General features: G+C 43.4%; 1 protein-coding gene across 1 annotated transcript in view; it reads left to right on the top strand.

Annotated features, from left to right (window-relative positions):
• NACC2 (NACC family member 2) overlaps positions 1-25,011 on the top strand; it is a 149,366-nt gene extending 124,355 nt beyond the window's left edge. Inside the window, exons 4-7 of the mRNA XM_030207942.1 lie at positions 5,065-5,235; positions 13,015-13,120; positions 16,550-16,647; positions 24,460-25,011. Coding sequence (XP_030063802.1) covers positions 5,065-5,235; positions 13,015-13,120; positions 16,550-16,647; positions 24,460-24,965 — 881 coding nt within the window. The 3' untranslated portion in view covers positions 24,966-25,011. The remainder of the gene's footprint in view (positions 1-5,064; positions 5,236-13,014; positions 13,121-16,549; positions 16,648-24,459) is intronic.
• Positions 25,012-25,664: the final 653 nt, after the last annotated feature.

Here is a 25,664-nt window from a genome sequence, read left to right as displayed (position 1 = left end):
GCGGACCCAGGCCTATCCCCCCCCCCCCCTACATGTTACGTTTGTGGAGGAAACAGCGAGCCCTCCAAAACCCACCACAAACCCACTGTACCCACATCTAGGTGACCCCCTTCACCCATAAGGGTTGTGGTAGTGGTGTACAGTTGTGGGTAGTGGGTTTTGGGGGGGCTCAGCAGACAAGGTAAGGGAGCTATGTTCCTGGGAGCATTTTATGAAGTCCACTGCAGTGCCCCCTAGGGTGCCTGGTTGGTGTCCTGGCATGTCAGGGGGACCAGTGCACTACAAATGCTGGTTCCTCCCACGACCAAATAGCTTGCATTTTGTTGTTTCTGAGATAGGCGTCCTTGGTTTCCATTATCGCCAAAAATCAGAAACGATCAAGTCTAGGGACGACCATCTCTAAGGACGACCAAAATTTCAAGATTTGGGCATCCCCGACCGTATTATCGAAATGAAAGATGGATGTCCATCTTGTTTCAATAATACGGGTTTCCCCGCCCCTCCATCAGGATGTTTTGTGAGGACGTCCTCAACAAAACGTGGGCGTTCCTTTCGATTATGCCCCCCTTAGTCTGTATCTCAAAGTCAGAGAAAGATCCAGAATAGGTGAGTGTTTACAGGCCAGTATCATTTTTAAACCAAGATATTAAACTGTTGGTATCGATTTGGGCACATAGGCTCAAGAAGTATTTAGCTTACATCATACATGCTGATCAAGTCAATTTTGTACTGGGGAAGTATATCTATGAATCTAATCAAAGTGTTGATGGCTTTGCACGAACACGGGGATAATGGTGGTACATCAGCAATTGCCAGCCTTGATATGGAGAAGGCTTTTTATAGCATATCATGGCAGTGTCTGTTTTGGGTATTAGGGAAATATGGCCGTGAAGGCTCTGTACACGCAGCCCTAGACCCAATGAATTGTGAATGGAAAATTCACTCCTAGATTTGATTTGAAATGGCGCACATGACAAGGATGTGTGCTGTCCCCTATACTCTTCCTGCATGCTATAGAACCTTTAGTCATAAAGATTAGATGATTTAGAGGGGCATTTTCAAAAGAAATGTCCAAGTTGCGATTTGGACGTCCTTGCAAAACGGCGAAATCCAGGGATGGGGAAACCTGTATTTTCGAAACAAGATGGACGTCCATCTTTCGTTTAGAAAATAACATCATAGGCGTCCAAATCTTTAATTTTGGACGTCCCTAGACATGGACGTTTCTGACTTGCAGCGATTTTCGAAACCAAAGACGTCCATGTCAAAAATGTCCAAATGCAAGCCATTTGGGCTTCGGAGGAGCCAGCATTTGTAGTGCACTGGTCCCCCTGACATGCCAGGACACCAACTGGGCACCCTAGGGGGCACTGCTGTGGACTTCATAAAATGCTTCTGGGACCTGCATGCACTGTCATGGACCTGAGTATGACATCTGAGGCTGGCATAAAGCCTGGCACAGAATATTTTTACAGATGTTTTTTGAGGGTGGGAGGGGGTTAGTGACACTAGGGGAGTAATGGGAGGTTATCTCTGATTCCCTCCGGTGATCATCTGGTCATTTTGGGCACCTTTTTGTGCCTTATTCGTAATAAAAACACGTCCAAGTGAAAACGTCCAAGTGTTTGTCAGGAACATCCTTGTTTTTTTCGATTATGGGTCAAAGACGTCCAAGTGTTAGGCATGCCCAAGTCCCACCTTCGCTACACCTCCGACACACCCCCTTGAACTTTGGACGTCCTTGCGATGGACTGCAGTTGGAGACGTCCAAAATCGGGTTTCGATTATACCGATTTGGACATCCCTGGAAGAAGGATGTCCATCTTCCGATTTATGCCGAAAGATGGGTGTCCTTCTCTTTTGAAAATGAGCCAGTTAAGGACCTACAAGTTATTAGGGTAGGGGGGTCAGAGTGTAGAATCAATCTCTTTGTAGATGATATTTTGCTTTACCTGGATCAAGCACTGTGCCACCAGAGCATAGCTTTTCAGATAACATATATAACTGTGGGAAGATTTTGGGCTTCAGGTAAACTGTGATAAATCAGAGCTGTTATCCTTGGCGGGAGAGAGAGCCAAACCTTTGCATAGTACCTTACCTATCCTGTCTATTAAGAGACTGACATATCTGTGAGTTTATTTGAGCACTCATCCAATAGTGGTCTATAATATCAACATTGAAAAGATTAAACAGATTTCTCAGAAATGGCAGGATCTGCCACTCTCCCTTATGGCAAGAGTGGCTTTAGTAAAAATGGTTATGCTCTTCAAGTTGCTTTACCCACTACAACGAAAATCCACAGATGCGGGGAACTCTGTAATCCCACAGAAGTATGCAAATAGAAGAGGAAAGAAGTGGGAAAAGGACCGTGGACTCCAGAGACTTTTTGATCAATAAATCTTCTTAAGCATTTGATTGTCCTTCTCGTCTCTAGAGTCTGTGGTCCTTTACCCAATTCTTCCCTCTTCTATTTATCCACTAGAAACCATCCCCATGTGTATTAAGTGTAAAGATAAGATGGCTTTCCATTCTGTTTATCAGACGATTCATCTAGAAGGCAAAAACATCTAGGATAGGGTATAATAAACTGATATTGGACAAAAAACAAGGTAGCATGGGGGTTCTGGATCTTAGAATGAATGATGTGACCACACTTATGTGGTGGGTGCATGAGGGTTATACAGGCCACCTCAGATTTTCACCCCTGGGATAGATGGAAAGACGAAACTTCCCTTTTACATTTATGAACTTATTGCACATGCAAGACGGTAGGACAAGGGAACACAGAAAGAAATTACAGTTTTTGAAGCCAGTCAGATTAGCCTGGAAATGGTAGAAGAAAAGACGATCGGAAATGCATGAGACATCACTTTTCTTAGATGGTTGGCAACGTAGACTTTACCCCGGGATGGGTAAATCAGTTTTCCAATTTTGGGTTAGCAGGGTTCTTTGAATCTGGGGCAGCTAGTGACTGTGGAGAAAGGGAAGTTCCCCTCATTCTCACAAATATGAGTTAAATAGAAAATCTCTATCAAATTCATGATGTCTTATCTCTGGCATAGCAGTACAAAGACAAGCAGACCAGCAGTCTAAAGAGATGTGCAGTTTTGTTAAAACAATCGCCCTATGTTGCCAGATTGGATGATTGTTTTAATAAACTGCACATCTCTTCAAATTGCTGGTCTGCTTGTCTTTGTACTGCTGCACTTATTTGCTGATCATTGCCTTTCTGTTGATTGCTGTGTTATTTCCAACGTAGACACTACTGGACACAGGGCCGCTGAGAGACTGAGCCGGGCCCGGGGCAAGGCCGCCCCCGCTACTGCCCCCCCAGGCTGCCGCCGCCCCGACCCCCCCCCCCCCCAATCGCCACTCAGGCCACCCGGCACCGCAGTCCCCGGTCTCACCCGCCCGCCCTCGGCTCAATCGACCATCCGCCACTGGGCCCCCTGCATTCAGATCGGCAGCGTCGCGGCCTCACCTCCCTGTAAAAGCGCAAGATTGCCTCCCTTTGGGCCTTCCCTCCCTGTGTCCCGCCCTCGTCTGAGGCAATCTTGCGCTTTCACAGGGAGGTGAGGCCACGGCGCTGCCGATTTGAACGCAGGGGGCCCAGTGGTGGACGGCCGACGGAGCCAAGGGTGGGCGGGTGAGACCGGGAACTGTGGCGCCGGGCCCCCCTTGGAGGCCCGGGCCCGGGGAATTTTGTCCCCCCTGCCCCCCCTCTCGGAGGCCCTGACTGGACAGAATTGCAGCATCAATATAAGGAAATGTGGGGTTATGGGGTAATGGACGTGCAATTCTCAAAAATTCCTACTCTCTTTAATAGATTGTTCTGCCACTGTAAATTTAGGGGAGATGGATAAATTGACAATGCATTAGTGACCAGACATGGGGAAGGAGTCCTCCCTGGCCTAAATTTCTAGAACTGTTTTCCATCACTTATGACATAACTAAATCTACAGACTTACAGGAGACCCGGTTTAAAATACTCCACCAGGCCTATCTAACTAGGGACAAAGGAGCAATTTTTGGATTATGAGAGGAGGGAACCTGCCTTAAATGTAAACATAAGCAGGCCTAGACGCTGCATTCTTTTCTGGAATGCTCTGCTTTAACTACATGACAAGAAGCATTGTCAGTTATAGAGGGCGTGGTAGAACAACAGTAATTGGTATTATAGCACTCTCCTCTTAGGGGATCAACACACCCTTATTGAGCAAAAACTTACCTTACCAGAAAGAAATTGCATATACAGTTCCCTTATATTACTTTAAAAAGTTATTCTGCAATATTGGGTATCAGAACAAGACCTTCCAGTAAAAAGGTGGGAGTAAAGAATGAAGGAGATGGCAAGATTTAAAATCTGTATGTTCAAACATATTGGAAGCCTGGAGAAGCAACGCTATGTGCATCTATGGCAGAGATTCCAGAATACCTCATTTCATTAAAAAAAAAAAAACCCCGTGAAAGCATATTCAATGACTCATAAGTGAGGGAAGAGGGGAGGGGGATTTATTTCTGGGTGGGTACATGTGAGGATTTCTAAGAGTGCTGTAGAATGGAAATGAATGTTGGTTTGAAAGAGTTACTGTCCTTCTGTGGCCGAGTGGTATAGCATAGTAGAGACTGTGGTGGTGACCCCTCGAGAGGACAGTCATAATAGGCATGATGAAAGATGTCTTTGTATATGCCTTGTTTCCTATAGTCTTTGGTGGTGTTAAATATGTTCTATCCTTTTTCATCAAAAATAAAGTAAAAAAAAAAAACCTAAATGATCAACATTTAGTAAACGAAGCATATTACTACTACTACTTAGCATTTCTAAAGCGCTACCAGGGTTATGCAGCGCTGTACAATTTAACACAGAGGACAGACAGTCCCTGCTCAAAGGAGCTTACAATCTAAAGGACCAAAAGTACATCCTATTAAAGGAAGAAGAAGAAAAACAAAAAAAGATGTATCATTCAGCCATAGAAAATATCTCTTTCTCTTATCTAAGATATCTCTCTCTTTCTCTCTCCCCTCCCCCATTTTTCTCTCTCCCTCCCTCCCTTTCAAACGTAGTCCAAGAGAAGACAGAGCAGAATGGAGCTTCTTTGGAAAGTCGTTCATGTGTGCTGATTCGGCGAGACTTGGTTGCCCTCCCAGCCAGTCTTATCAGTCAGATTGGATACCGATGCCACCCAAAGCTGTACTCGGAAGGAGACCCTGGAGAGAAGCTGGAGCTTGTTGCAGGTAACGAGTTGCATAGTCAGCTTGGGGGTTCAGTAGCTTGAAGTATAAATGTTTTTATCACAGGAAAATGTGCAGGAATGTTTGGGGATGTAGCAGGGACAAAGATAAGGAACTTCTCAGGAAGAGAAGAATTCCAAGTTCCCAATGTTTAAGGCAATTGATTGTAAATGCTTCAGATTTTTAATACGACCTTGTCCTTGTTATGTTAAGAACACCCAACATGCTTGTAATCTCTGGCTCATTAATCTTGACCTTGCTGTCAGTGAGGCATCTTGTGTTCCATTTATGTTTTCCTTGACCCACTTCTGAGTTCTAGTCTGTAGTCTTGAGATCTACTGCTGTAACCAAAGGCCAGCTGGGAAGTCACTCACTACGCTGTACTAACAACACAATAACACAATAGCAGCAGAGTTCTTTCAGAAATATGGGGTCAGTTTTCAAAAGACATTATATTTTTACCAGTTTCTGTATCCATAGATAATCAATGCCAATATGCATAATAAGTACATAAGTAATGCCATACTGGGAAAAGAACAAAGGCCCATCAAGCCCAGCATCCTGTCCCCGACAGCGGCCAATCCAGGTCAAGGGCACCTGGCAGCTTCCCAAACGTACAAACATTCTATACATGTTATTCCCGAAATTGTGGATTTTTCCCAAGTCCATTTAGTAGCGGTCTATGGACATGTCCTTTAGGAAACCGTCCAAACCCTTTTTAAACTCTGCCAAGCTAGCCGCCTTCACCACGTTCTCCGGCAACGAATTCCAGTCCAAAAATACATCTGACTGAACATGAGATTTGCCCTATGGGTCAGACCAAGGATCCATCTAGCCCAGTGTCCTGTTTTTAACAGTGGTCAGTCAGTTTATGTTAAAGTACATGCAGTGGCGTTCCTAGGGTGGCTGACCCCCCCCCCCCCCCCCCGGTGCAGCGCGACCCCCCCCCCCGGGAGAAAGGCCACCTCCCCCCGCGAAAGGACACACCTCCCCCCCCCCGGCAAAAGGACACCCCCCCCCGGGTGCATTTTTACCTGCTTGGGGTGGGGGGGGGCGCGCGCCTGTCTGCTTCGCTCGTTCCATGCTCCCTCTGCCCCGGAACAGGAAGTAACCTGTTCCATGGCAGAGGGAGCACGGAACGAGCGGAGCAGACAGACGCGCGGCACCCCCCAGCAGCGTGCACCCGGGGCGGACCGCACCCCCCACCCCTAGGAACGCCACTGAGTACATGTTAGAGTCCGAAAAAGCAGCAAAGGTTCATGTTAATAAGCATTTTTTGGCACTAATTAGATTTAATTGGCATTTACAGTTGTACATGTAAGCACGGGATCCACACCTAAAATTTATACGTGATCTGAAAAAGTGGGTGCGGAAATGGGAGGGGCATGGGCATTCCTAAAATTTATGCACGTTATAGAATAATGGGGATACATACCTAATTTAGGTGCATACATTTCCACCACATTTCAGTTGGTGCAAATAGCTGCACCTAAAGTTAGGCGGGATTCCCAGGCATAAGCACTATTCTGTAAACCGTGCCTAACTTTAAGCGCAGCTTATAGAATAGCACTTTTTTCAGCACTGATTTTTTTTTTAGCAACATATTTAGAATCTAGCCCACAGTGGCAATATTCAGCCACTGTACAGGTAATTCATGTGTTTAGTGGATTTCTGAAGCTTTTCTGTTTGAAATGATGACAGAAGTTCTAAATCACCTTTAACAAGAGCACAGTAAAATTGCTGAACATTAAGTGGCGTCTGAATCAAAAGTTTTTTATATATAAACCAAAAAGCAACTACTTATCTGCTCAGTCAGAGCGCAGTAAAGGTTTTGCTAGTGCTGCGCTCTGAGCAGATAAGTAGTTGCTTTTTCGTTTATATATAAAAACTCAAATAGTAGCAACATTTCATGGTACCAACCCAAGGCAAGCAGTGGTCATAGGCTTCTTATCCTATTGCACTAAGAAATGTATAATTTATTTGCCGATATTGCTTGCTGTCAATCTATACAGTGTCCCCTATTGTCATGGAAAACATAACATGGCAAATTTTAAGTACAAAAGTATTGCCATACTGGGAAAGACCAAAGGTCCATCGAGCCCAGCATCCTGTTTCCAATCCAGGTCACAAATACCCGGCAAGATCCCCAAAATGTTATACTGCTTATCCCAGAAACAGTGGATTTTCCCCAAGTCTATGGACTTTTCCTTTAGGAAGTCGTCCAAACCTTTTTTAAACTCCGCTAAGCTAACTGCCTTTACCACATTCTCTGGCAACGAATTCCAGAGTTTAATTACATGTTTGAGTGAAGAAAAATTTCTCCGATTCGTTTTAAATTTACTACATTGTAGCTTCATCGCATGCACCCTAGTTCTAGTATTTTTGGAAAGTGTGAACAGACGCTTCACATCTACCCGTTCAACTCCACTCATTATTTTATAGACCTCTATCACATCTCCCCTCAGCCGCCTTTTCTCCAAGCTGAAGAGCCCTAGCCGCTTTAGCCTTTCCTCATAGTTATTTACCACCTTGTTGAAGAAATTCACTCAAGGCGGAGTACAGCAAGAACAATCTAGGCATAGGCAATAAACAATTACAGCAGTAAAATATTAATGTAACAGTACACATTACAGCACATTAAAACATTAATATATAATTAGAGACATGCTACTTAGAGTGTCGGCACAATCCACAAAGAATGATTGGGCCATCTAGTTGTACCTCATTGACTTTCAGTAGTAAAGGCGTGAGTTTTGGGCGCTCGCTGATCCATTTTTCAGTGCGCCTGTAAAAAAGGCCATTTAAAAATTTTTGCAAAATCAAAATTGCTGCGCATCCATTTTGGGTCTGAGACCTTACTGCCAGCCATTGACCTAGTGGTAAAGACTCACATGGTAACCAGGCAGTAATGACCTATGCGCATCAAGTTCCACTTGGCATGCGTACAATACGCGCTTCTGGAAATAATAATTCACGGTGATGCCCCGACCTACATGTTAGACCTCATTGACCTACCACCTAGGAATGCTAAAAGATCAGCACGCATATTCCTAAATCTTCATTTCCCCAGCTGTAAAGGTCTAAAATATAAAGTAATACATGCGTCCAGCTTTTCATACTTGAGTTCGCAAATGTGGAATGCTTTACCACATGACCTGAAAATAATTCACAACCTAATTAACTTCCGTAAAGCACTGAAAACACATCTCTTTAACATGACATACCATAATGACTCATAATTGGAACCGTAATTCTTCATCATCTACTTAACAATCGGATTATTTTCTCCCTGTTTAGTACCGCCTAATTTATCATGTAATTCATGTTCAATATGTGATACCAATTGCATATTCTCCTCTTTTTTTTTTTTACCTGATTGTTCATCATCCATGTTTCTTTATATATTACCAATTGTATCTATACTCTGACATGGCATAAGTCATGACGGAAATTGTAAGCCACATTGAGCCTGCAAATAGGTGGGAAAATGTGGGATACAAATGCAATAAATAAATGCCCATTTGTTAACCAGGACCAGCCCCACCACCACCACTGTCTTCCATTTGGCTTTTCAACCCTCTCGTTCCCCCCTCCCCCATTATGTTTTTCATTTGGCCTCTCAGTAATGCCCTTCCTGTCTATCTTATGCACCAACATATTCAAGAACTGGTAATTGTTGTAAACCAGGAACAAAAAGCAAGCTTTTCTGCCATGACAGCAGAAGTCTAGACCTCTGTGATCTTTCCAAATGGAGTAGGCTGGAGGGACTTGTACAAAGGAACTGTCTCGTGTCCTTGTTTCCATTTTCTCTTTTGTCTTTTTTTACCATATGATTTTTATTTCTGGGCACAGTGGCAGTTTCCATCATACAAGCAAGCAGCTGAGGTGTCCTGGTTAGAGCTGGGGCCGGGTGTGCCTGCGAGTGATACAGTTAGAAGGCTAATACAGGTTGAGGCTTAGGTGTATCAGCAGTGCTTTGGGGAAGTGGAAGCGCTGAAGCAGTGGAAGGGGTAGGCAAAGAGCTTTTTTACCCAAGGCCAAACTCGGTCATGTTTTTGCCCTTGTTTTCTTGTAAGAAAGTTGTTACCATATCCAAGGTACTCCATCATAATTGGGTAGGCTTGCTGTACCAAATGGTCCTTATCTTCTGACATTATGTTTTTATTTATGAGCGGTCAGATGATTGAATAGAAACTGTTGAATTCTTTCAACTCACCTGTGTATTATGACTATGTAGAGGGACACCAGTAAAATGCAACTTACATAAACACATACAGTGGGGGAAATAAGTATTTGATCCCTTGCTGATTTTGTAAGTTTGCCCACTGACAAAGACATGAGCAGCCCATAATTGAAGGGTAGGTTATTGGTACCAGTGAGAGATAGCACATCACAAATTAAATCCGGAAAATCACATTGTGGAAAGTATATGAATTTATTTGCATTCTGCAGAGGGAAATAAGTATTTGATCCCCCACCAACCAGTAAGAGATCTGGCCCCTACAGACCAGGTAGATGCTCCAAATCAACTCGTTACCTGCATGACAGACAGCTGTCGGCAATGGTCACCTGTATGAAAGACACCTGTCCACAGACTCAGTGAATCAGTCAGACTCTAACCTCTACAAAATGGCCAAGAGCAAGGAGCTGTCTAAGGATGTCAGGGACAAGATCATACACCTGCACAAGGCTGGAATGGGCTACAAAACCATCAGTAAGACGCTGGGCGAGAAGGAGACAACTGTTGGTGCCATAGTAAGAAAATGGAAGAAGTACAAAATGACTGTCAATCGACAAAGATCTGGGGCTCCACGCAAAATCTCACCTCGTGGGGTATCCTTGATCATGAGGAAGGTTAGAAATCAGCCTACAACTACAAGGGGGGAACTTGTCAATGATCTCAAGGCAGCTGGGACCACTGTCACCACGAAAACCATTGGTAACACATTACGACATAACGAATTGCAATCCTGCAGTGCCCGCAAGGTCCCCCTGCTCCGGAAGACACATGTGACGGCCCGTCTGAAGTTTGCCAGTGAACACCTGGATGATGCCGAGAGTGATTGGGAGAAGGTGCTGTGGTCAGATGAGACAAAAATTGAGCTCTTTGGCATGAACTCAACTCGCCGTGTTTGGAGGAAGAGAAATGCTGCCTGTGACCCAAAGAACACCGTCCCCACTGTCAAGCATGGAGGTGGAAATGTTATGTTTTGGGGGTGTTTCTCTGCTAAGGGCACAGGACTACTTCACCGCATCAATGGGAGAATGGATGGGGCCATGTACCGTACAATTCTGAGTGACAACCTCCTTCCCTCCGCCAGGGCCTTAAAAATGGGTCGTGGCTGGGTCTTCCAGCACGACAATGACCCAAAACATACAGCCAAGGCAACAAAGGAGTGGCTCAGGAAGAAGCACATTAGGGTCATGGAGTGGCCTAGCCAGTCACCAGACCTTAATCCCATTGAAAACTTATGGAGGGAGCTGAAGCTGCGAGTTGCCAAGCGACAGCCCAGAACTCTTAATGATTTAGAGATGATATGCAAAGAGGAGTGGACCAAAATTCCTCCTGACGTGTGCAAACCTCATCATCAACTACAGAAGACGTCTGACCGCTGTGCTTGCCAACAAGGGTTTTGCCACCAAGTATTAGGTCTTGTTTGCCAGAGGGATTAAATACTTATTTCCCTCTGCAGAATGCAAATAAATTCATATACTTTCCACAATGTGATTTTCCGGATTTAATTTGTGATGTGCTATCTCTCACTGTTACCAATAACCTACCCTTCAATTATGGGCTGCTCATGTCTTTGTCAGTGGGCAAACTTACAAAATCAGCAAGGGATCAAATACTTATTTCCCCCACTGTAACTATTGCCATACTGGGACAGACCGAAGGTCCATGAAGCCCAGCATCCTGTTTCCAACAGTGGCCAATTCAGGTCAGAAATACCTGGCAGGATCCCAAAAAAGTACAAAACATTTTATGCTGCTTATCCCAGAAATAAGAAGTGGATATTCCCCGAGTCCATTTTAATAATGGTCTATGGACTTTTCCTTTAGGAAGCTGTCCAAACCTTTTTTTTAAACCCTGCAAAGCTAACCGCCTTTACCACATTCTCTGGCAACTCTGAATGAGGTGGTAGAAGATTGGAAAGTCTAAAGTTGTAGATGATTTGAAGATTAGCTGTTTTTGTTTAAATAAATTTGAGAACCTCAGTAATGTTTTTTTCCTAAGATATATGTTCCATGTAGCTGAGGAAGCTGACACTCTTGTGTCATAATGTACACAAATTACACACCCTTCACTGGCTTCACTTTCTGTAGGCACTTGGAAATTTTAATCACTGCAGTTAATGTCATATATGTGTTTAAATCCATGGTAAAAGGTGTAAATCTGTAAGAAACTGGTGGTGGTAAGTTTAGGTGTCATGGGTTTAAAAAAAAGTTTTTTGATGGGTCTTTTTCTAACAGTTGCTTGCATTATGTACATTTTTTCACAACTACTTTGCTATATGCTTGCAAAATAAGGTCAAGAAAATGTAATAATAATGATAGTCACTGATGGTTAAAATTAAGGTTGGATTTTTCATTATTTATTTGAAAAACCTATACGGTGCATACAAAGACCAGACTGTTCTTTGAAGTTTCCAGTTTCACGTGCACAATCTATGTAGTCAATATACAATTAAAATAAAATAACACGAGTAACCAACACGAACACAAGTAAGAACTGAATAAAAGAAAAATATAACAATACCATACCCTCGCCTCATCTGACTTGTACGTTTACTGCAAAAACTCTCCATCACCCCCTAACTCACCACAGACATTATTATCTCGAATCAACCAGTGGACATGAGAATAATTTCTAACACTGAAGATCGCTGAGCTCTCTACAGATAGCTCTGGCATACTTAGCACTGCTGGGTGTTCTGTTTACTTTTCAGGGATGAAAGGCTATGCTCTCTTTAAAGGATCTTGAACCTCTGAGTATCAGATGACCACAAATCATTATTGAACTCATAGGAAAACAAAGTGCACATTTCTCATTCCATCCTACTATGAAATCCCTCCAGCCACAGTTTGTCTTTACACAGTGTGTTTGGGGTATTGTGCAAAATTAGCAGTTAAAGTTTGCTTGGCATGTAGGGCTGCTCAGGTACCTCTCTCTTCTCGGTCATTGTAGACCCTCCTCAAGCTCTGGTCTTCTCTGTACTGAGACTGCTGGACTATGTGTTAGCCATTGTCAAAATCTTTTCTGAGCAAGACCTACTAAGTTTGAGAACCATAAAGGCCTAAAGTTCTAAGGTCTCTGATATAAATGAGTTCTGCCAATGGAGACCTCAAATAATAGGACGAAACATATAGAAGATTACAGGCTTTAGATAGTTCTGTTAATTGTAGTGTTTGGTGGGTCTATAAGCCATTGCTGTTGACTGCACAAAGGCTTCCTGGTGGGAACAGAATGGGGATGAATGGAAAGACAGGCCTTGTGGGGAAGGACAAAATGTCAAAGTATTCTGCTAGCCTAGATGAGAAACGAATTTGTAAGTCAAATCGTGACCACTCATTACATTATTCTGCTTTTCTTCTTGAAGTTCAAGCCTATAAAAATATATAGACAGAACCAGACAGTAAAACGTTGTCAAGAGAAGACAGCCATATTTTGGACACTGGTGCTTTGTACTTTGTGTCTTGGAGCGTGTGTCAAATTATTCAACCCCAGGGCAGTCATGCCGTCTTGGTGTATAATATCTCTTCTATTTGTATGATCCATTGCAGGTTCAGGAGTTTATATTACTCGAGGTCAGCTGATGAACTGTCACCTTTGTGCCGGGGTCAAGCATAAGGTCCTCTTGAGGCGTCTGCTTGCTACTTTCTTTGACCGGTGGGTTCTTTGTAAATTTGAATTATATCTTAAACATTCACAGTGTAACAATTAAGAAGCGTCAAAATTGTAAATCGTGTAGCAGAGTAAGTGAGAGTGATGTGTTATAATGTCCTACACACAATATTTTATTTTATATACATTTTACGGGGTCAGGATCTTTCAAGCACGGTGTACTACAGCAGTAGCACCTGTTGGATAGGGTCTGTCCCTTTGTCTGTTTGTCCATATGCGCACATAGGTGCAAACAAACTCATGTGTAGGGATCAAGAGGATAGTAGGAAGCAGTGTAGTGATGTAGAGAGCAAGTCTCCACCGCCTAGAGGTATTGTGGGGCTATGGCAGGGAAGCTGGTGCAGTAGGAACTGCAAGCTCGGCACAAAGGCTGAAGAAATCCCATAGTAGCCATGGTGCAGTCTTAGGTCCCTGCCACCTGAAGAGGAGGAGGCAGCTCCCCCAGTGGTGGAGGACCCACTTGCCACAATCAAGGTGAGAGGAAAACTGCCTGCAAGAAATGGGTGCAAGGGAAGAAGGAAAGGAAGGGGAAAAGGGGTAGGAGATGTTGGGGGAGGAAGAATTACTACAAGGGGGAAAAAGGGATATGGGAGAGGAGGAGGAGTGGCCTAGTGGTTAGGGCGGTGGACTTTGGTCCTGGGGAACTGAGGAACTGAGTTCGATTCCCACTTCAGGCACAGGCAGCTCCTTGTGACTCTGGGCAAGTCACTTAACCCTCCATTGCCCCATGTAAGCCGCATTGAGCCTGCCATGAGTGGGAAAGCGCGGGGTACAAATGTAACAAAAAAAAAATAACTGCAATGGGGAGGGGATGGGATGTGGGAATGGCTACAAGGAGGGAACAAGGGGTATGAGTAAGGAGTGACTGCAAGGGGAAGAGGAGAAGATGTGGGAAGAAGGGAAAAATACTGGGAGGGGAGTGAAGAGGTATGGGGGAGGTGAAATGGATACAAGGGAGAATGGGGATATGGTAAAAGGAAAAATAACTGCAGGGAGAGGAGGAAGAAAGGGAGGAGGTAAGGAAGAGGAAATAACTGCATGGGAGGGAGAATGAATGCAGGGGGCCGAGGGAAGTGCATACAGGTGCAGAGAGGAGGTGTTTATTCACTTGAGGAAGGGATAGCTAGTGAACAAGTGTGAAAAAGTACATCACTCAAGTCCAGTCCTGGAGTACCCCTTGCCAGTCAGGTTTTCAGGATATCCACAGTGAATATACATGAAAGAGATTTGCATATAATGGAGGCAGTGTATGCAAATCAAGTTCATGCATATTCATTGTGGATATCGTGAAAACCTAACTGGCAAGGGATGCTCCAGGACCGAACTTGGGAAACACTGTTTTATACTACTCACTGACTCATACATACATGCCCACTCACCTGCATTCATGTACTTATTATTTTGAATATTTATGAGCCACATTCATGCAACATAATCATCCATGTGCGTGTACCTTACCCACCCACCCCTTCTCATTGTTCTCCACAGGATATTTTGACTGGGCGCGCACTTGGCTGCTTTTACTGACCGGCTAACTTAAAATAATTTATAATACTATGCAGTACTCCCCCATCCCCCACACTGGTACTCCTCTCTGCCATCCGACTTGCAAAAATTTCTGAGGAGAACCCTGCTTCCCACCAAGTTTACTGACCATACAATTACACACTCTCATATACAAACCCCACCTGCCCACTCTTCCAGTCACTCAGGAGTCCTTTTACTAAGCCGCGGTAAAAAGAGTGACCTGCGGTAGTGTGAGCATGTTTTTGGCCTCGCTGAACCATTTTTCCCATGGCTGGGAAAAAAACCCCCTTTTTTTAATGGTGGCAGTAAATGGCCATGCGCTGGAATTAAAAGTAGTGTGTGGCTATTTACTGCCTGAGCCTTTGCCGCCACCCATTGATCGAGCGGTAAGGGCTCAAACGCTACATGCACGATAATCATGCAGCGTGCGCCAATGTGGCCGTGCTGCCGATTACTGCCAGGAACAACCCCCACAATAGAAAAATATTTTCTACTGCAGAAAATGGCACATGCTACCACTGGGTGGGGGGCACACTAACTGGGTGGTAATGTCGATTTGGCATGCGCTACACACATTTTGTAAAAGGGCCCCTCATTCAGTAAAATACGCTTATTTCCTGTGTTTCTAGCTTGCACATTACAGCTTATTTTCCCTGTTTGCCTCAGACCCACAAAACATGGAAAACTCTTTTCACAGCAGAAAGACAAGGCATTTGACAGATTACATAGTGGACTTTTAAATGCGCTCCAATGTTGATATTTGGAGCTGGGTGCCACTTATCCTAGTATGTTGACTTTTCTTGTGTTGTAATGCTCAGTAACTTCTTTCTTGGACTTAGTTAATTGCTGGAAAGGGAGGGAGTTGTTCTCTTTTATTTGTTCCATTATCTTTGGCGATCATTTGTATTTGTATTTATGTTTTAAACCTAATAAAGATAATTTACTTTAAAAAAAATGTTGAAACGCCTTAGCAAGTCTGGGAAGTATTAAAGGGTGGAAATACTTTTCCTGTGCAGTTTAACAATGACACACAGTGTTGTTTGATGAAAATCTTAAGTTTAACTGCCCTGGTTTTGCTTTCGTTCCTTCTGCAGCTGCTTCTGTGTTTAGGGGGGGATGCTGTCTTCAGAACCTCCTTTTCTGAAGTTTGTTTATAATATTTATGAGCTTCTCAATAGGTAAAAATCTCAGTCCTGGAAAGGAAACTTAACAGAAATCTGATGACGTAAAATAGTATCAAAAGCAGTAGTTGGGAAAGCTCAATGGACTTAACCAAGATGCCACTCAGCTATGGCCTAGGAGTGGCCTAGTGGTTAGGGTGGTGGACTTTGGTCCTGGGGAACTGAGGAACTGAGTTCAATTCCCACTTCAGGCACAGGCAGCTCCTTGTGACTCTGGGCAAGTCACTTAACCCTCCATTGCCCCATGTAAGCCACATTGAGCCTGCCATGAGTGGGAAAGCGCGGGGTACAAATGTAACAGAAATAAAAAATAAATCACTCAGGAGCTGAAGCATTACTTTAGGTTCAGTGGGAAACTGTTCTGTAAGACTTGTGTTAGGACAGACTTTTGGATTATTTGCAGGTTGTGATACATTACTGAACCAACCCATCCCAAAGATGTTGATGTAAATTTGGAGACCACGTTGGTCCCTCCTTTAGACATACGCACAGATTGCAGACTGCCATTTCTGGGAAATTGTTCAGGCGCATTCTTTACTTGTGCGTTCATATGTAGGTCACCATCTCTGGGTAATGTTCATGCTGGTATCATCAAAGGTGTCTTAGCCTACAGATAATCTTGTTTACTTCAGGTTCAAGGTGGCCACTTGAACTCTGTCCTAAGACAGACTTTTGCGATGGCTGAGTGCTTGCTCCTTTCTCACAGGAACACACTTGCTAACAGTTGTGGTACTGGAATCCGGTCCTCGACCAGCGATCCCAGCAGGAAGCCACTGGACAGCAGGATCCTGAATGCAGTGAAATGTAAGCAGGAAAGATTTATCCCTTTATATTTAATAAATCCATTTACTCTGTTCACTAGTTACTGTATCCTGAACCGTTTCAAATTGCTGAAAATTGTGAGGTCTTTTTAAACAATCCAGAGCGCAGAGCAGTAGAAAGTCAGGCTGACAATTACAGGATTGGAGCGTTGTCATCTTTTTGAATGTGTTGTTATTTTTATGTGAATAAAATTTTAAAGCTCCAGCTGTTTCAGACTTTCTAGTGCTCTGTGTTCTGCATTTGCTTCTTTTGCAGTAGACTCTATCTCTTCCTTATTACGTTAATTTTTAAACAATGTCATGAATTCAGTGGTTCACCCCTTCTGCTCCCTTATATCCAGGCGCATCCCTCTGTGCCATCCTGGCTCTCCTGTCCCTACTATAGGATGACTTTTGAGCTACACTGATTTTCAGAATGAAGTGCAGTGTGTTAGATGGAGAATAATTTCTGAGAATATTTCTAGTGTGGCCATTTGGTCTTGTATGAGAGAATCGACTCAACAGTTGAATATTAGATACAGTGGGGGAAATAAGTATTTGATCCCTTGCTGATTTTGTAAGTTTGCCCACTGACAAAGACATGAGCAGCCCATAATTGAAGGGTAGGTTATTGGTAACAGTGAGAGATAGCACATCACAAATTAAATCCGGAAAATCACATTGTGGAAAGTATATGAATTTATTTGCATTCTGCAGAGGGAAATAAGTATTTGATCCCCCACCAACCAGTAAGAGATCTGGCCCCTACAGACCAGGTAGATGTTCCAAATCAACTCGTTACCTGCATGACAGACAGCTGTCGGCAATGGTCACCTGTATGAAAGACACCTGTCCACAGACTCAGTGAATCAGTCAGACTCTAACCTCTACAAAATGGCCAAGAGCAAGGAGCTGTCTAAGGATGTCAGGGACAAGATCATACACCTGCACAAGGCTGGAATGGGCTACAAAACCATCAGTAAGACGCTGGGCGAGAAGGAGACAACTGTTGGTGCCATAGTAAGAAAATGGAAGAAGTACAAAATGACTGTCAATCGACAAAGATCTGGGGCTCCACGCAAAATCTCACCTCGTGGGGTATCTTTGATCATGAGGAAGGTTAGAAATCAGCCTACAACTACAAGGGGGGAACTTGTCAATGATCTCAAGGCAGCTGGGACCACTGTCACCACGAAAACCATTGGTAACACATTACGACATAACGGATTGCAATCCTGCAGTGCCCGCAAGGTCCCCCTGCTCCGGAAGGCACATGTGACGGCCCGTCTGAAGTTTGCCAGTGAACACCTGGATGATGCCGAGAGTGATTGGGAGAAGGTGCTGTGGTCAGATGAGACAAAAATTGAGCTCTTTGGCATGAACTCAACTCGCCGTGTTTGGAGGAAGAGAAATGCTGCCTATGACCCAAAGAACACCGTCCCCACTGTCAAGCATGGAGGTGGAAATGTTATGTTTTGGGGGTGTTTCTCTGCTAAGGGCACAGGACTACTTCACCGCATCAATGGGAGAATGGATGGGGCCATGTACCGTACAATTCTGAGTGACAACCTCCTTCCCTCCGCCAGGGCCTTAAAAATGGGTCGTGGCTGGGTCTTCCAGCACGACAATGACCCAAAACATACAGCCAAGGCAACAAAGGAGTGGCTCAGGAAGAAGCACATTAGGGTCATGGAGTGGCCTAGCCAGTCACCAGACCTTAATCCCATTGAAAACTTATGGAGGGAGCTGAAGCTGCGAGTTGCCAAGCGACAGCCCAGAACTCTTAATGATTTAGAGATGATCTGCAAAGAGGAGTGGACCAAAATTCCTCCTGACATGTGTGCAAACCTCATCATCAACTACAGAAGACGTCTGACCGCTGTGCTTGCCAACAAGGGTTTTGCCACCAAGTATTAGGTCTTGTTTGCCAGAGGGATTAAATACTTATTTCCCTCTGCAGAATGCAAATAAATTCATATACTTTCCACAATGTGATTTTCCGGATTTAATTTGTGATGTGCTATCTCTCACTGTTACCAATAACCTACCCTTCAATTATGGGCTGCTCATGTCTTTGTCAGTGGGCAAACTTACAAAATCAGCAAGGGATCAAATACTTATTTCCCCCACTGTATATTAATTGGCCCCCACACAGAACTAAGGTTGGGTGAGTTTCAAGTATTTTAAATAAACAGGCAAACAAAATAAAATGCTTTGGAACCCTGCTCTTCATGTTTACTACATGACAGCAGTTCTCAGTTTCTGTTTTCATTCTCTTTGGTTTTTCTAACAAAAGGATTAGTTGTTAAAAAGATACTTTTAATTATAGTGTCACTTCAAAACTGCTTTTCATGATACTTTGAGCCTACTTTGGGATAAAATCTACAGGTACTTTGCACCAGTTTGCATGGAAAGCGTGCACACATTTCCAGTTTGAAACTTTTGATGGCTACAAAGTGCTCATGGCCGTATGTACCTGCTTTTTTTGAGGATTAGATTTTATTCAGAAAATTACGTGCCTAGGCTTGAACATGGAATCTACACCCTGTTATTTCCTGATCTGGTCCAGACTAAGCAGCCCTTTTACTAAGCTGTGTTAGGCACTATTACATGCCTAACACGGCAAATATGGCCTATCACGGGATTTGCTAAAATGTTTTGCATTAGTTTTACTATCTGCGCATTTTAAGCAGCAAGTATTTATTTTTTAAAAATTGGGGGGAGGAGATGTATCAGGGTGGAGAATGGGCATAGAAACAGTGGCGTAGTTAGGTGGGGCGCCAGGGGAGCGGCTGCTCATCCAAACGGAGTTCTGCCGGCACCTATTTTTTTTTCGTTGTGTTGCACTGAAAATGTGCGCCAGCGGAAGTCCACTCTCACCCCCCCCCCCCCCGCGCCGTCAACCTGGCTCCGCTTCTACATAGAAATGCTATTCAGTGAGCACGCTGACATTAGCGTACACTAATCTTGGATTCTATATAGCACGACTTAAGTTGCATGTGCAAATTCTGGATTTTTGTATGCAACTTAAATTAATAAGCAAATCAGTGCCAATAATTGCCACTTAACAAGCAATTATTGACACTAATTGGTATTAGAATTTATGCACAGAACTAAGTGTATTCTATAATGTGATGCATGTAAATCCTAAGTCGCATAGTTGAAAAGGGGGCGTGGCCACTGGCAGGTCATTGGTGTTTGTAAAATCTATGCGCGTTATTATAGAATACACCCAGTTCGTGCCTAGTTTAGGCATCAGCATTTATGCCACTTGGCATAACTGCCTGTGTGCGGATGGGTGCTTGGTGTATTCTATAAACCGTGTGGAAATTTAGGCTTATTCTATAAAGTACGCCTAGGTCCATTTCAGTGATGATTTTTTTTTCAGGCGTAATATATACAATATAGCCCTAACTGACTTAGGGGTCCTTTTAGTAAGGTGTGCCGATAAATGGCCTGCACTGTTGTAGGTGTGTGTATTGGATGCGTACAGGTCCATTTTTCAGTGTGCCTGCAAAAAAGGCCCGTTATTTTGTCCGAAAATGGACATGTGGCAAAATAAAAATTGGCGCGTGTCCATTTTGGGCCTGAGACTTTACTGCCACCCATTGCCGTTGTATCGCTCCATGGTGCGACCGCACCTTGAGTATTGTGTTCAATTCTGGTCGCCGCATCTCAAGAAAGATATAGTAGAATTGGAAAAGGTGCAGCGAAGGGCAACTAAAATGATAGCGGGGATGGGACGACTTCCCTATGAAGAAAGACTAAGGAGGCTAGGGCTATTCAGCTTGGAGAAGAGACGGCTGAGGGGAGACATGATAGAGGTATATAAAATAATGAGTGGAGTGGAACAGGTGGATGTGAAGCGTCTGTTCACACTTTCCAAAAATACTAGGACTAGGGGGCATGCGATTAAACTACAGTGTAGTAAATTTAAAACAAATCGGAGAAAATTTTTCTTCACCCAACGTGTAATTAAACTCTGGAATTCATTGCCGGAAAATGTGGTGAAGGCGGTTAGCTTAGCAGAGTTTAAAAAGGGGTTGGACGGTTTCCTAAAGGACAAGTCCATAAACCGCTACTAAACGGACTTGGAAAAATCCAAAATCCCAGGAATAATATGTATAGAATGTTTGTACGTTTGGGAAGCTTGCCAGGTGCCCTTGGCCTGGATTGGCCACTGTCGTGGATGGGATGCTGGGCTCGATGGACCCTTGGTCTTTTCCCAGTATGGCATTACTTATGTACTTATGTACCAGTAAGGTCTCACGAATTAACTGGGTGGTAATTGTCAGCATGCGTACACTGCCGAATTACTGCCCGGTTAGAACCACACGATAGAAAGTTTTAAAAATTTCTGCCACGCGTATCGGACACATGTAGAAAATGGAATTACTGCCCGGGGCTCGTGGTAACTGGGCAGTTCCAAATTAATGCATGTTGGATGCTTGTAGGTGCCTACGCGCCTTAGTAAAAGGGAACCTTAATGCAGGAGCACCTAGAGCATCCTAAATAAGAGGTAGGAAGTATTCCTACATAAAGTTTTTTTTTTAATGGCCGCATGTGAATGCTAACAGCGAACAGCCCAAAAACAAAATACAGAAAATTGCTTCTTTTATGGCTGCACTAACAATGGACTTAGTGTGTGGAAAGGATCCGCGTAAGTGGTGAGCCAAGCCCATTACTAGCACAGCTTATTAAGAGAGCCCCAAATGATACTAAAACAAGGTGCAGGCATTGAGCTGTATCGAGGAAGGCAATCATTGGAAAGCAGGTTGCTATTTACCCGGGTAAACCACTTTAAAAGGGTCTTGAGTAGCCTAGTGGTTAGTGCAGCAGACTTCAATCCTGGGGAACTGAGTTTGATTCCCACTGCAGCTCCTTGTGACTCTGGGCAAGTCACTTAACCCTCCACTGCCGCAGGTACAAATAAGTGCCTGTATATACTATGTAAACCGCTTTGAATGTAGTTGCAACCCCCCCCCCCCCCCCCCCCCCCCCCACACACACACACACAAAAAAGCAGTAAATCAAGTCCCATTCCCTTTCTTTCCCCTTTTCTCTGAAGCCACTTTATGTGGTGGGATTTGTTTTTCCTCTTTATATATTTGATTATATCCATATGTATTCCTTACTTTCCTTTTCATAGTACTACTTCAAACTAAGCAAACCCGAGGGCAAGGAAATCCTTATTTGTATGTGCACGGTTGCTGTAGGTTGTTATTTTTGTAAAATAAATTCTGGGAAACGTTTGATCCAGATTCATGAAAATTGTTTGAAGAGTAGTGAAATTCTTGATGCCTTTTATTGTCTTCTGCTACTTCCTGCTCTTCGTATCATGTAGTTAAAAAAAATATGTATGAGTAATAGGGGTAATTTGGTAAAGGATGTTCTACATGTAAAGCTGGTTTACATGTGGAAAAGGCCTTGTATAGAAGGGGTCAGTGTTATACATACATATAAATACGCACAGTGGCAACTTGGCACATACTTATATGGGCACTGCATGGTAACATCCCTGTGGGCACTTAGGGCTAGATTCAGTGAATGACACCGAAAATTAGGCGCTGTTAAGATCTGTGCTAAGCACCAATTCTATAAAGGTACATAAGTAATGTCACACTGGGAAAAGACCAAGGGTTCATCGAGCCCAGGATCCTGTCCATGACAGCGGCCAATCCAGGTCAAGGGCACCTGGCAATCTTCCCAAACGTACAAACATTCTATACATGTTATTTCCGGAATTGTGGATTTTTCCCAAGTCCATTTAGTAGTGGTTTATGGACTTGTCTACTAATGTAATGTAACTGATTTCACTGTGCATTGTATTTATTTCAATAGTTCATTGTAAGCCGCTTTGAGGCTGCTAACCTGCGGCAAAAGGCGTGGTATAAATGACCTAAATAATTAAATAAAGGTAGCTTACTGCAGGATTCTATATAGTGCGCTTAGAGATCGTGCCAAAATCCAGGCATATTCTATAACAACACGTGTAATTTAATTGGCTTAACAAGCTAATAAGTGTTGACAACAGCACTTAACAGGCAATAATGAGCACTAATTGGCAATAATTAGAATTTACACACACAACTCGCTAAATGTATTCTGTAATGAGCTGTGCCCAAATTCTAATGCATGCAGTTCAAAAGAGGTGTGACTGTATGCAGGGAAATGGGCATGTCATGGGCATTCCAAAATTTACACGCGTAGTTATAGAATATGGCCCAGTACACATAAATCTGCGCACAGGGATTTACGCCATGTTTTCATCGGTGTAAATGGAGGCATGTAGTTTTAGGTGCTGGGGTTTTCAACTAAGCGTATTCTATATACCGCACCTAAATCTAGGTGCCGCTTATAGAATATGCTTAGACAGAAATGTTTTACCGCTCAGATTTTTTAGACGTCTTATATAGACTCTGGCCCTTAGCACTAAGCAACTTTTACAGAATAGCACTTAAGAGGAGATTCCCATGCCCAACTTTAGGCGCAATGATAGGACTTAGGCATGCTGAAACCTAGTGTAAATCCTTAAGGGCACCCTGACATAATAGCCCCGACAAAAAAGCCTCCTTAACAAAATAGCCCCCTAGAAAAAAATAAGATATCACAAAAAAGATGATAAACTACAAGTGAAATCTTCACTGATAAAGGCTCCTACCAGCATTGCATTGTGTAAATCATATATAAAAAAACAAAATTCTATAGCTACCAACTGTTATTCATGATCTGTTCTGCTGTTTAAGGAAACTATCCTTCCATCAACATGCTAATTAAAAAAAAACAAAATAATATTGTCATCATTTTCATAGTCTTAACCTTATCCTGTTTGGCAAGGTAAGGTTATTAGGAAAAAAATGCAGTGCCATATTCTGGGCAGCCTGATCGGGCCCTTTTGTCAGGGGGCTAATTTGTCAAGGGCTATATTGTGGGCAGGCTGTTTTGACAGTGGCTGTTATGTCAGGGGCTATTTTGTCGGGAGCTTTTTTGTTGGGGGCCATTTTATCAGGGCTATTTTGACCAGGTACCATCTTTGTTCCCAACTGATGACAGTTGGGCACAGACATGCCAAATATTCTATAACATGGTGCCTAATTTATGGCCATGCCCCTCCCATGGCCACACCCCTATTTGAGTTGCGCACTATGAAATTTAGGCGCACATGTTATAGAATAGGGTGTAGGGCAGATAGTTCCAATTAATTCCAATAATTGATTGTTGCCACCTAATTGACTAGTTTCCATTTGCATCTGGGATCTGTGCCCAAATTTGGGTAAAAGTTTTAGAATCAAAGGGAGTATTGTATAAAATCCATGAGCACACGCACACATTTAGAGCTGCTTTAGAGCACATATAAATGTGGGTTAGCATTTATGCCCCACTACAGGGGCTGATTCTGAGACCCTATTTTGTAAAACCACATTGGCATACACATGTATAACATTTGAAATTGGTTAATATTTTCAGAATGGCAAATTCCAGGTTAAAAAGCCAAGTCGTCCCTCAGGCAGCAGCTCACTTCTTTATAGTACAGTGCTCTGTTCCCTCTAAGCTGAGCAGGAGTCCTCCACCTACAATCCTACCAGTGGGGAGTGCTGTTTCACTCTCCTATTTTCAATAATGAAGGACAGGCAAGCTTGCCTGACCCTAACCATTGAAAACACAGTATTGAAACAGCACCCCCCAATGGCAGCAATGCAGTTGGAGGACTCCCACTTAGCTTACAGGGAACAGTGGTATTTAGATTGTATAAGTCTAATCTTGTGGTAAGAGGGGTAGCCTATAAGCACTTAAATTTGCATTCATGTTTTTGCAGTGTATTGTCAGAATTTTGCCCCAACCTTTAAGGAGAGCGAGATGAATGTCATTGCAGCAGACATGTGCACCAATGCCCGGAGAGTTCGCAAGCGCTGGTTACCCAAGATCAAATCCATGCTGCCTGAAGGGATGGAGATGTACCGCACAGTGATGGGCTCCACGGCAGCCACCATACCTCTGGATTCCGAGTTCCAGAACATTCCTGCTCAGGCCTTTGAGCAGAGAATCTATGCAGAGAGGAGACTTGAGTCTGGAACTGTTGTGTCTTTGAGAACTAGCGCTGTCAACATGGATCTAAGTAGCCGGTCTGGCCAGCAGCCCTTCGAACAGAAAGAGGATGTGGAACGGGATGGCTCTGTCATCCAGGAGGTGGCTGGCACAGGAGAGACCCCAGCGTCTGAGACACAAAGCACTCCTCCGCCTTTTGAGCAGGATTCTGCTTCTGCCAACAGGCCTGAGACACCTGTGAGAAGGCAGGATGATACTTATGGAGGGACTGTATAAAAAGAAAAGAATATAAAAGTAAAAATTTAAACTTGGAGACCTATAAAGGAGCTGTAATACTCAAGTTGCTTGCATGCATTACTAATAGAAAACAATGTGATCAAGCCACTTAACCTACTGAAATGCTACTGTTGCCTGAGAACAATGTGATTTTTATTCTGCTCGTATTTAAAAAAACGTATCAAGGAAATAATTGCATTCGTTACACTGTAAATGATTAGGTCTGCTATGACCTATTTAAGCAGACAAAACAACAGTTAATAGGCTCCATTTTTTGATATACCTGAAGTTAGTCTATACAATTGTAGCCTTTTTTGGGGAGGTAGAGAGGGAGGGAGATTGGGGCAAGAGACGACACCCTTTCCATTCTGCGATGTCCGCTTCTCAGCTCAACTCACATTGTTTCTTTATCTCATCATGAAGAGAAAGATTTACTGTCACTCCACGGGATGGGGTCTGGTTTGTTTTGTATTTTAAAGGCGCTGTAAATCCCCAGGGGGATGGCTGGGGTGAAACAACTCTTGTGTTATAAAGCGTAAGTATAGGAAACAGTTTAATTTTCCTTCCGAAGAAGCCTCTTGATGAGAGGAATATCGCACCCTCTCCAGTTATTCTGGTCCAGCAGAAAATTGTAAGATAAAATGATGTTTTGGGTTTTTTTTGTTTGCTTGTTTTTGTGTGTGTAAAAGCTATTAGCAG

This window comes from Microcaecilia unicolor, chromosome 6 (assembly GCF_901765095.1).
Source record: "Microcaecilia unicolor chromosome 6, aMicUni1.1, whole genome shotgun sequence".
Classification (NCBI taxonomy): domain Eukaryota; kingdom Metazoa; phylum Chordata; class Amphibia; order Gymnophiona; family Siphonopidae; genus Microcaecilia; species Microcaecilia unicolor.
Note: the sequence above shows the minus strand (reverse complement) of the source record. Positions and strands in the feature narration are given on the sequence as shown.